We start from the raw sequence: 12,691 nt of genomic DNA, 5'->3' as shown, positions 1-12,691 counted from the left end.
AGAATAATAACAAACAAACAAAAGAATGCAGCCTTGAAGCCATATTCTCTCTCTCACACACACACACACACACCTCTGCCTCTTGTGGATAAGCACTGCTTCCATGGAACGTCACAACAATGTGTTAACATATCTGCACGTGCCGCTCCAGATGAACGAAGAAGAAACGAATATATGCAAACAGACATCGTACACGTGCACACAGTGGAGTAATTTCCCAAAGTGTGTGTTGGGAGAGATTGATTGCTGAGGCCTTCACTGAGGAGGAGTTATGGCCATGGCAAGCGTTTACGCAGGAAGTGCCATTGTACGTCACCCACTCTCACCCTGACCCGGAGATATCGCTTCTACAGGCTTGACTCATTGACTAACTCTGCAACTGTTCACACGCACAGTATGAGACATGGATACACACTGAATGCTGGGAGACACAGGGGATTGAATTAACGCAAGCTTTATTGATCCATGCTAGCAGCCACTTCTGTGCTGTATAGTAATCCGTGTAATGTGACCCGCACTAACTCAATATAGAGGTGATAAAATAAAAGATTACAGCAGCTCTAAAGCTAAATATGTGTGTTATAGTATATCAAACAAAACAGAAATATATCTTTTTATATCAAATCTGATATCATTGTTAATAAACATGAAAATAAAAAACAGTAGAATAAAAACCTGCCCCCCCCACACACACACACACACTCAAAAAAAAACTACAATTTTAACAACCAAAACTGTTAACAAAATAAAAAAATGTATCCAATCATAATTTGTAACGTAGAAGGTGTCAACTGTGGAGAAATATCTATTAAATGACAAATGGGACTTTAGTGGTTTCCAATTGTGATGCTTATTATTTAGACTCAGTTTTAATTGTTGTAATGCTACAAGATAATTTTGTGCATTTTGAATCGCATAAAAAGTTGAGATTTTTTTTTGGGGGGGGGGGGGGGGGGGGGGGGGGGGGTTGTTTGTTTTCAGAGCCTAAAACATGACTTTGTTGTTCACTTTGATCACATTTGTGTGTGAACTTTTTGTCCTAGTGCAGCTGTTTCCAACTGAAAAGCTTCAAAATCAAAAGGTAGGATATCAACCCTGTACCCAAATGGTAGCCAAACATAGCAAGAAAGAAACATAACTCCAAAATATTGTTGTTTCAGCATATCTGCATGAGGCAACTTTTTGCTAAAATGTAGCTGTATCAACTTCAAAAGGTGAATATGTAAGGGGTAATGTATAGCCAGCTGGTGATCCTGCACAATAGAATCCTGACAGAGTGGAACAAGAACCTGAAATGAAGAGAAGCGGTCTTGTCCACCCTGAAAAGATTCTGTTTTGCAAGAATGACCCATACACAAAACGTTATCCCATCTATTACCCAGCTACCAACTACAGATACAAACAAGCTAACACTAAGTATTGAGCTAAAGATGGTAAAATTGATTTACTAATTGATTTATGAAACTCTGTGAATTGATTGTATGGGCAGTCAGTCTTACAACTAACTACGCTACCAAAGGCTGAGCTCAACTACAGTAGGGGTAGTGGGAAATGTTGCAGTTACAGATAGTACAAATAGTACTAGAAAGAGCTATACATTAGCATAAAAGCAAAGTCTTTCCACGGAAACATAATTAAAACATCTTTCCCTATGGGAGACTGCATTTTATATACCAGTGTGATTTTATATTTCAGATTTTACAGTGATTGTAAAAGACAAGTAACTTTAATTATCAATATTAAAATCAATCTTTCATACTTGGCTTTTCCTGCTAATATCACAAAAACTTTTAGCATTATAACTGGCACTGTAACCATAAATCTGTACGAGCTGTCGTTTTTGTGGTTGTTGTGGTATGTCTGGATCCACACCCCTCTTTCCTACTTTCTAAGCCCAAAACAGTCGAGGCAGATGGCTGTTCAAGATGAATCTGCTTCTGCTCGAGGTTTCTGCCTGTTAACAGAAGATTTTCCTCATCACTTTAAATTCCTAAATGCTACAAAGTGCTCTGGTCGTGGTGGATTAAGATATGATAAAATAGAATATTATCTTACAGAATATAACAAAGAGTACTGTCTAGAACTTCCCATTGCTAAACTGTCTTGAGGTAAAGAAAAATTATGAATTGGTGCCTTAAGGCTGATTTATACTTCTGCGTTGAATCAACGGCGTACCCTACGCCGGGGGTCCGCGTAGCTCCCGTACTTACGCCAAGGCCTACGCACGTAGCTGACGTGCACCTCCTCCAAAATGTAACTACCCGTAGAGCCGACGTGGACCGCAAGCTCTGTGATTGGTCCGCTCGGCGGCTTTGTCTTTCCCGCATTTACAACACTTCCGGGATCCCGGACATCGGCCGCACATCGGCCGTGTATTTCATCTCCTCCTCTCTATTCTTCATGTAATCATGTCTGTATGATAAACAGCAACATGTATCAGCTGTAGATTAACATAACACCCTCTGAAACTCTGTGGAAAAGTAAACAGAGATCGTAGCGGGACCGGAAGCAGGCGGCCGGCTATCAGAGAGAGCGCACTGCCCTCAGGCGTTTCGGCGGAGAATTGCTGCGCGACACAGACACACCGACGCACAAGTATGTGGGGCTCATGTCCGCGTCAGCCCCTGCTGCGTAGGGGAGACGCAGAAGTATAAATCAGCCTTTATGCATACAGATGGACTGACTGATTGATGTAATCGATCATTGGCACTTATCTGTGTGATCTTTTCAAAATCTTGGGCAATTAGGGAGCTGGCTCTATTCTTGGTTTTGTAAAAGCTGAAATCCTAAAACTGCTTACCTTTCCAATAACCAGCAGTGCAAAAACCCAAAGAAAATCGATTTTGATTACCCGAAATGGCAAAATTTGCAAATTCTCACATTTAAGAAGCTGTGACAAGATCCTGTCGGATATTTTCAGAGAAAAATCAATCATGATTTCACCTGAATGTCTACTATCTACTAGTAATTTCTCATTTAATCTTTAGTTCAGAGTACTTATGAGCTGAAGGATAATTTTGACGATCTTGAGTATATGACAGTAGTCCTTCACAGCCTGCTTTCATAAGCTGCTTTTAAATACAAGATTTATGTTCATGAAATGAAACTTTGAACGACAAGTAGCAACAATATGAAAGCATGTATATAATATTCCCCCCCTTATGCATATACTGTACAAGCACTTGTGCTCTCAAGTGCTTTCCAAATCGCAGAAACATCTCTGAAACATTATGTGTCTGCGGAATTACAGGGCTCACAGTTTTCCAGCCCACTGCCATTTACTCTGTGCTTAAAAGTGTGTGTCAGAGTGTGTGTTTGTCAGTGCTGTGTTCACTTTATCTGTATTCCAATAAACCTTGATTTTGTTGACACTGAAGTAGCTTGCTAGGACGGGCTGCACACCAACCTCAATACCCCACTGCAAGCCGACAGACATACACACACACAGAAAAATCCACGCACACACTCATATTGTGATGCCTCAACCTCACGGCACCGAGGGCTCACTGTAGTGTTAGTGCCACTCCTAGCACCATGCACTAGTGCTCCTTATTTAGGTCCAATCCTGCCCGCCGGCTGAAAATCTGTCCCTTTCACGCCTCCTTCTCCTCCTCCTCTCTCCCTCTTCCCCTCCCCCGCCAGACTGCCAGGCTTTAAGTCCCTCCGTTCCATCACTCCATCACAGAGAGGGAGGCATGTGGAGAGAGAGATGCCTTCACAAACCCTGATAGCTTTTTCCCTCTGCTGAAATGAACTCAGTGTTACTGGATTGGCAGCAACAAGGTAAAATGTGACATGAAGCAGAAAAGAAATACTTTTTACAAGTGAGAACTGTAAGCTGCCGTACAGAGTGACAGTGAATGAGCTGATGGAAGCTCATTGTTTCGCTTAAGGTCAAGCCAGGTCTCCCTGTGCTACAGCCCCACAGGCTCTGTTTAATCATGGATATCATGGTCACTGGTATCCAAGTGGACGTGCACAACAACACTCTCACATTAAGTAATAACCAGATAAGCACATGACTGGCCAATTTCACTGCATTATGAAAATGTAATTAATTTTTGCTCAGTTGGCAACAACATGCAGGAATTGCAACAGTAAATTTGATGATTTTGTATTCACAAAATGTAAACTAAACCCATCCATATTTTACTGCTTAACTGATCGTTTTAAAGTAATGTCATCAGTAGAGGTGGACAAATATTCATATGGCAATAAATTGTTGTCCTGAGCTGTGTGAGATAAGTATCAATACACCAGTCCAAAATATTGATATTTTAATAGAAAAAAATAAGGCTCTCCAAATGGCTTTCCCTGCCAACCTATCTCACTACATTACTACTTAATGACTCCACAGGATGGCACTAATGACATGAATGAGGGGAAGATGAATGGCAGTTAATTGGCTGAAGAGGAAGATGACAGCTGCAGAATACAAGAAGACGGCAGGATGTCACACCGCGGTGAAAAGCAGCTAAGACATTTGCTAGCCGCAATTAAAACCAAGAATAAGAAAGAAAGCGCTCATCCAGCACTGTAGGCTGAAAGAAAAAAGAAAGATGGATTATGTAATGAAGTCTGGAGAGTTTCACCCACCTGTGATGGATGGACATACATGGTCTGGATTCTTATGAGATAATTTATTGCCCATTTATTGGAAACAAATGGAAAACGCATTCCTGCATGCTACAAATTAGCATGACGCGGAAGACTTACACCTTACACACTGACAACTTGACCCTGTACTTTGTCTTTTTATAGGTGTTTATTTTATCAGATATCATGAGGCGTTATTTGTTTTTTAATATTTATACTTTACAGTATCTTTCATGTCAAATTATTGTTAGGAGCCTAGTATCCTGTATCATATGGTATCGTTTCGTACAGTATTGTATTGTAACGTATTGTATCATATCGTATCATGAGTCACCTGGCCATTCCCACCACTTATTTCAATGAATGTTTGCTTTTTACATCTACTGTCAAACATAAAAAGCAGTCTCCCGTGAAGAGAACAAAATACAAACTAAAGTTAGTACTGGATTTTGGAACTTTGTCATCTTTAAATATAGGGAATATACCGGAAATGGGAATCAGGGTGAGACAGAACTCTTTTAAAGAGATCATAAAAAGAACGACTCTGTTTTAAGCTGAGATAATTAGAAATGGAGTTGAGACTCTTTAAGAACCATTCATGTTGTGTTTCCTTCAAAATTGGCAGTGTTAATTCTGGGATGAAGACTGCATTTCCCATGAGCACCATCACCCACTGTCACTGCAAGATGTGGCTCTTGCCAAAGCGTACATTATGTGGAGGAAAATGAAACATCGATCTTGCTTTTCATACTTCTTCTCTTTCTCTTTGTTCAAGACAACTTTTCACAGGATACAGAGATGAGGAAATGTAATGATTTACAGCTACGCATAATTATTTAATGTAACTTTGTAAACAGTGGTTTAGTTACTAAAGCATAAGTTATCTTATAAAGGTGACCAGATGCAACAGTTCAACATTACCAATGACAGTCATGGTGTCATGGTGTGTGCTCTGGTGTTCAAAGAAATGTCAGAATAAATATGCACATGATTTAACTCTTTCATACCTCGAGGGCAGTGAAGCATTCACACATAGATATAAACATTAAATCCTTCTCATAGCCATTTTGGTCTTTTACCATCAAAGCCCCTTATTGCAGAGTTTTAAAACAATACTTCAACAGAAAACTTATTTTTTGATAATTCTGCTCTGATATCAGTCATGAGTACAAAACATTATGTAAAAAAAAATTATTTAGAGAGGGACAAAAACGCCGCTGCTTTCTAACTTGTGTCTAATACAAACTTCACTAGCAGGGTTCTGAACATAGACACTTCATGGTGAGTGCTGAATATTGACTTTTAAAGAAAGTTAAAAAAAAAATCAGTATAAAGACACAACCGATCTTGTCACAGTTAACTACTTGTCATGAAGAGGCATCAGTTAAGAGTGACATTATTTCAAAACCAGTCAAACACTCCTCACAGTACCTTTAAAAGCTGGCTCAGTTTCATCCCAGGCAAAAACAGGTTTACCTGCCAACTCTGACACAATAAAATACTTGATAACTTGTTTACAAATCAGTCAAATATGGAAACACCAAAACGGAATTTAGCCGCTTCAGTGAAACTCATTTGGAGTATAACAAATAGGACTTGGCACAGGTTATTTCTTGAAGAAACACTTGATAGGAAGGCTTGAAAAATGAAGGAAAAAAAGAGAAAAGGATGCAGAAAATGATGCAATTAATTCACTTTTTCATTTTGGGATAAATGTAGGATTGGGGATTTTTCTGCACAGACATTAGAACTACTTCAGATAGATTTCACCTTGAGGTTAGTTTCAGTTCAACCTCTGCCTTTGTGCAGTAATTGATAGCTTCCACCACACATAGGGTGCAAGATACACTTAACCACTTAATCATTACACCCTCTCTGGAAATTAAAGCTCAGCTTAAAAATCAAATATCTGCAGCAGCTTCCTCCTTTACTTCACCATATATACCACTGCATATACTTTTTCTACCATTTCAAACAATTTCTCTGCAGTCCCAGATGTCAGTTGGGATCAGCAGTTTAATGAAGTGCTGCTGCAACAGACTGACTCATGACAGTGACTCATAAAGAAACATGCTGCCGGAGCACACACATACACAAACCAGGTGCATATATACTTGGAAACACACGCACACGCACACGCACACGCACACACACACACACACACACACACACACACACACACACACACACACACACACACACACGTATACATCTGAACTGATTCGTAAGCCAGCATCCCCCTGATAACCATTTCCTCAGCTTTGCTCTTGACAGCAGCGAATAAATTAATAGATAAATAAACAAACCTAATGGAAAGTGACTACTTTGAAAAACAAATCAAAGGTTATCATTTGAACACCAAGTGAGGGAAAACATTCATTTTTGATGATGACTGGAGATCAAAGGGAAAATTTGCACCTCTACATTCTATGGAGTGATATACATAAAAGTCTGATCAAATGCAGCAAACACAGCACGCAGGACACAAAATGGAGAGCAGGCAGAGGAGATAAAACATTAAAAAAATAGGTTAGGAAGAAAATGAGGGGAGGTAGAGGAGCAATTGGAGGAAGAGGAGCAAGAGAGATGGGAGGAAAATTACTTCTGACACAAGCAGGAGATAAGAGCAAAAGGAGGGCTGAATTATCACACATGCATCTCTGTGTGTGTATGGAAATGCGCTCATGAAAGCGTGTGTGTGGTGTAAATATACATGCATTTCGGGGCAGACTGGTGAGATGCTTTCAGCTTTTCCTCAGCCTTTTAAAGTCTCACTTTCGCAAAATGCCTCCTTTGAAATGAGAAAAGCTGCGGTCAAAGACTACACAAGAGAAATCTGAGGGAGATCTGAACTCCCGACAAACTCTTGAAAACTCCTACTGCTTTCCAATCTCCCTCATTTGTTCTTTATTTTTCTCTCTTCTCCATCTTCTTTTTTTAAAATTCATTTTCTTTCCCTTTACTTATTTTCAAAGCTCTTAGACAGAGCAAGTGGAACGCTTCCCCGTCATCCCGCCGGAGCATCAATATACAACAGAGCCCAGAGGTCCAAACAGGAGAAAAGGCTGAGGAGAAACGCACAACACCAATCCATAATGGATTTTCTTCTCTCTTTCATTCGCTTTCTGCGGGGAGATGCAGCGGAGGCAATGCTGGCACAGAATGAGAGACGCAAGGAGGAAGAGGAGGGGGCAGGGGAGAGGTGAGAGAGATTTCGACGGGGAGAAACAGAGAGGCCGACAGGGACTCAAAACAGCATCAATAACAAAAGCCCTCAAGAATATTCCTCTCATGTGCCTCTGGAGAGCTTGCGTAACATGTGCTTTAATCTGTTTGCAAGGCCAAGCTCATAGCAGAAGGTGACAGGAATTAAAAAGCAGCTTTTGGTGGAGCTTTCGCTGATCAGATGCAGCAATTGTTGCTAATTAAGTTAGCCTGTAAGTGAGGGAGCGCAGAGAGGTCTGACAGATATCGGGCTGCAAGCAATAATATCCCAAAATACATAAATGCATGAGTGAAAATCTGCTCTGTATCTGATAATTGTAGCTAATACAAATAGACGTCTGGCTGTTTAGATGGCAATTTCAGCCTGACAATATTTATCTCCCAAATCCAGACTGGTTCAGTTGAACTGTGTAAACTGAATAAGCATGAAACTCTACAAACCAGAGAGCAAATATTTCAGTTCGAGTTCAGCAATGTTGGCACAAGGCAGCACTTCCTGAGGCTTCTAAATTGACAATTCTTATGAGTGGATGAGACTGTTGATTCAGAAATTGTTTGTTTGAGTCCTGACCCCAGCAAGTTTTATTCCATTTTTGCTCGAAGCTCTGGAGCACAAAACGAGCCCCAGAATCCCAGAAAATAACCTTGGATGCTGTCACAGTGTCCACAGAGTGCATCTTGTATTAGTCACCAAAGGATCTTTGTAAACTGCTTCTGAATGCATCACTGATTACAGTCTTGATTAAACTAAAGTTCTGACTCTTTTCAAGGTTCCAGGCCACTAGCTTCATCAATACCTAATGACTCTCTGAAGGACATTTTCAAGTCTAATACAACTGTGGGCTCAGTTTGAGGGCTTTTGACATATTTGTTATTGGTCACAATAACTGTACGTATTACAGTAAATACTGAGATCTGGAAAGAAACAACAGGTTGTAAACATGAGTTTCAACAAAAAAGCTGGTGTGCATCATTTAATGTTAAACAATGACATTGGTCTGTGAAGTGTGATTGATGGTTTCAAGAAACAAAATGTACACCTTCATTTTCAAGTTTGGCCAAACTGTTTTTGTTGGACCAATTCTCTTAATGTTATTTTTCTGCCTCTTATTGGTCATTTTACTCAAGTACAGTTTTCATTAATTGTATGTCCAACAAAAAGTGATACGATTATGTCATTTGATTGTAGAATTTGCCATCAGTAATGCTGTCAAGTCACCAAGCTTTTTTGTCTGAGTGAAATCTTAAATTCACAGTGTTAGAGTCCAAGTCAGAGGCACAGATTGTACATCGGGAGCACCAGTACATCTCCTGGAAGCCTGAGGGACTATTTGGTCTGCAGTGAGAAGTCAGTGTGAATGGCAAGAACAAGCGAATAGACCTCTCTGAATGCATGCATCATCATACAGTATGTGACTCTAAAGGTCAGTTCATTGGGCTCAGCCTGTTGCTGTAGTGTCAAACTGCAACCTTCTACTTGCTGCCTCTCAGTTGACATAAGACGGCATTATCGCCAGGTGAAATGGAAAGGAAGAAAAGGAATTGTGGAGTAGAGAGGGAAACAATTTGAAAGAGGAAGCCATTGCTGCAGATGCAGTAATATGCAACAAAATAAGTGACAAGGTCACCAGAAAGGGAGCAGGTTAGTTCACACAAACACAGCATGGCTAGCTAAGTAGCCATGCTAATAGCAGTGTGATGAAACGGCCCGTAGGCTGCACATTGAGCACGTCTCTCTGTGGATGATGATTAATTGATAGCTCTGTTAACAAATACGAGCTCCTGCAGTGTTCTTTACGGGATTAGCAGAATGGAAAAGTAACATCGAACACTAACACAAGAATCACTGAACTTTCCATAACTATGAGCGTCTGCTTCAAATCAATGAGAAAATCTGTCCTGCTGTGGACTGTTCCTACATGAGGGATCTTAAATGTTTCATCTGTTTGTTGAATCAATCAATGTTGCTGAACAAGACAACACATGAATGTGGATGTACATGATGCACGTGTCAGCATTGCTCAAAAACTGAATAAATATGGGCCATATACAAAAAAAATATAAAAAAAATAAGACAGTTTTTATAAATGTATAAGTCTTAGTCCTCTCCAGCTTCACAGTTTGAGTCAGGAATGCTGGAGCTTTAGTCCAGTAAATCAGGACATGAGTCGGACTTGATTCGGATTCCTGAACTGGAATATGACAACACTTTTAGCCATCACTGAAATATACCTTAATAATTATTTTCTCCCAAACCTTTGAAGTTGTCTTGCAGGCCAACAATGTGTTCAGTAAATTGTATCCTGGATTACAAGTGTCCAATACTCAACAAAAGCCAATTACCAAAAAAAGAAAAAAAAATCTCTGACAATTATGTGAATAGAATTTTATGAACAGAAATGATATTTCAGTGTTTTATCGTCATGATATCATGGAACAAGTATCCTTTAACTACCCTTTAAACTATCCTCCAAATGCCAAACTGTCACACTAAATGCCAGCATGTCAAACCACATTTTTGCAAGAAAAACAAATAAATTGTGACATTTACAAAAAACCTTTATCAGTGTTTAACTTGCCAAAAAACACAATTAAAATCATTACACATGCAGTATGCATGAAAACGAGGCCGTCCTTACCGTGTCCGCAGGTTCCCCGGGCTGGGCGGCCCGTCATATACAGACAAGATGTCAAAGTCCTCTTCCAGAGCGAAGCCTTGAAACACCAGCTGTATCCGGTTGTGCTCCGCCGCCACAATCACCCATGTACAGTTGGCATAGTTAGGATAACCGTATGGGTAGCCGGGAGACTCTATCGTCCCATTGGGACTGTGTAGTGTGTAACTGCAGTTCTGAGCTGTAGAAAGAAGAAAAAAGACCATTATTAAAAAGTTGTAAGGTGTGTTACTACAGCTAGAAGAAAGTTTGAAGCATTAAAAGTATAAAACCACATAAATTATATTCCTCTATATCCACGAATAGAAATCATATTCACACATACGCACTCAAACAGTTTGCATCAAGTGCTGCAGCATCCATTATCACCTACAGCGTGCAGCGTTAGCCATTAATACAGCAACGCTAAATGGCTCGCCCTCCCCCAGCTTTCCCAACCTCGAGCACCTCCATCATCACACACTTGATCACTCGCAGGCCCCTCCACCACATTAGTGATACTTTACCACGTTTATACATGGCGGACATGGCTGGAGGAGAGAAGATGAGGAAATAGCAAACACATAAAGAGAGACACACTTGGGTTTCACAGTAATTGCATTCATCTTACATTTTCCTCAACAGCCATTCGCACTGCCTTCAATCATACATATCAATGATATGTGTTGCCATCCATCAGTGCAGAGTCTGGGTTGGATGTGTGAAGTGTGAACCATGTGTGTGTATTTTGAATCCCCCAGCTAAATGACTTGTCTGCAACTGAGCACAGATGAGACTTTTAATCAATGTTAGGGATTTAGCAGTAATTAATGGCTAATGTGATCTGATGTGTGAATGCTCATACATGTTGTGTAGCTCTGCTTGTGTCATCTGTGCATGTATTGCACAGTGGATATTCAGACACTTATTTAATCCCTTACATGGGTAGTGACTATTCACTCCATAAAAAAAAGATAGCTAAAGTCATTTTCAACTCATGGACGTATAAATATGTGCAGACGGTTGTTGGTCTGTCACTGAGACGTCACAAGAGAATAAAGTTTAAATCTTAATCGCACACCATATGTGTTGAAGCTTTGAACTGCCACGGTAGGAATGGAACATATTCTAACTAGACTTTATTTTGCAGCAGGAAACTAACATAAGTGAAGTTATTGTCACACAAAGGCAACCTGCGTGTATAAATAGCCTCATGGAGGGAATGGATTAGAATGTCACGCAACAATACATGCTATTTATACAAATGATCCGCATTTTCCCTTTGTTTGCTTCAGCCACAAACCTGAATCATAATGCAGCCTGATTAAAATGTAATTAGGAGAGCATAATTGGAGGACATCTGTTATCAGCACAACACACATTATTCAGCAACACAAACAACACAACACTCAGCAGATATGACTTTTGTGTTGTTACATTCTTACAGTATTTATGTTGGATAAATCGATGCATTGAAATGAGCTGCACTACCTGAGCATAATACAACAGGGCATATTAAAACAAGAATCCTGTTTTAACACAAAGCACAGTCATAACATGTCAAAGTGAAGGCTGCTGTATCAAATCCCTCCAGGATGGAGTGTGTTTTCCTTAGTGAATGCTTGTGAAACATACAGATTCTATGTCAATCTGTATGCTGATGATAGAATAATCTCAAGGCTAAAAAAAATATACCTGTCCAAATTTCATTCTGCATGAGCTTCATGCCTGAAAACCAGCAGGGATTTACAGGTAATAAGGCACCAAGCATGAAAAGCAGACACGAGAGGAAAAACTGGGGCATTTTGATTCCTCTACACACAACTGAGATTTTAAAAGAAATATTTTGAAAGAAAACACATGAAGATAAAGAAAAGATATTAAAACATTTAAGCATAGATTTGGATAATCCCTGGTTAGCCAGACAACAAACCCTGCATCTGTTTTTTGCATATAGCAATAATAAAGGCATTTTTTAAGCTTTGAAGGGCTTTGTACTGCATCAGAATTCTAACATTCTGCTTGAAAAGCACCAGATTATGCACACACACACACTCACACAAAACCAATAATAACATTTTGTTGCACTAATTTTTCTCCTTGTTGAAGGGAAGGGTAAAAAGGGTAGATAGTGTCAAAGTGGGAAAGATCCTGACTGTCTGGATGGCATCGGCAGCAGCAGGAGGATAATAGCATCTCCAGTCACAGTGTATCCA

The 12,691-nt window shown here is 39.9% G+C and overlaps 1 protein-coding gene across 1 annotated transcript in view; it reads right to left on the bottom strand.

Moving 5' to 3' along the window:
* csmd2 (CUB and Sushi multiple domains 2) overlaps window positions 1-12,691 on the bottom strand; it is a 253,729-nt gene that overhangs the window by 219,890 nt on the left and 21,148 nt on the right. Inside the window, 1 exon segment of the mRNA XM_034704867.1 lies at window positions 10,461-10,677. Coding sequence (XP_034560758.1) covers window positions 10,461-10,677 — 217 coding nt within the window.

The sequence above is a fragment of the Notolabrus celidotus genome, chromosome 16, assembly GCF_009762535.1.
Source record: "Notolabrus celidotus isolate fNotCel1 chromosome 16, fNotCel1.pri, whole genome shotgun sequence".
In the NCBI taxonomy this organism is placed as follows: Eukaryota; Metazoa; Chordata; class Actinopteri; order Labriformes; family Labridae; genus Notolabrus; species Notolabrus celidotus.
The sequence above is the reverse complement of the archived record's forward strand: the minus strand, read 5'-3'. Positions and strand labels throughout refer to the sequence as shown.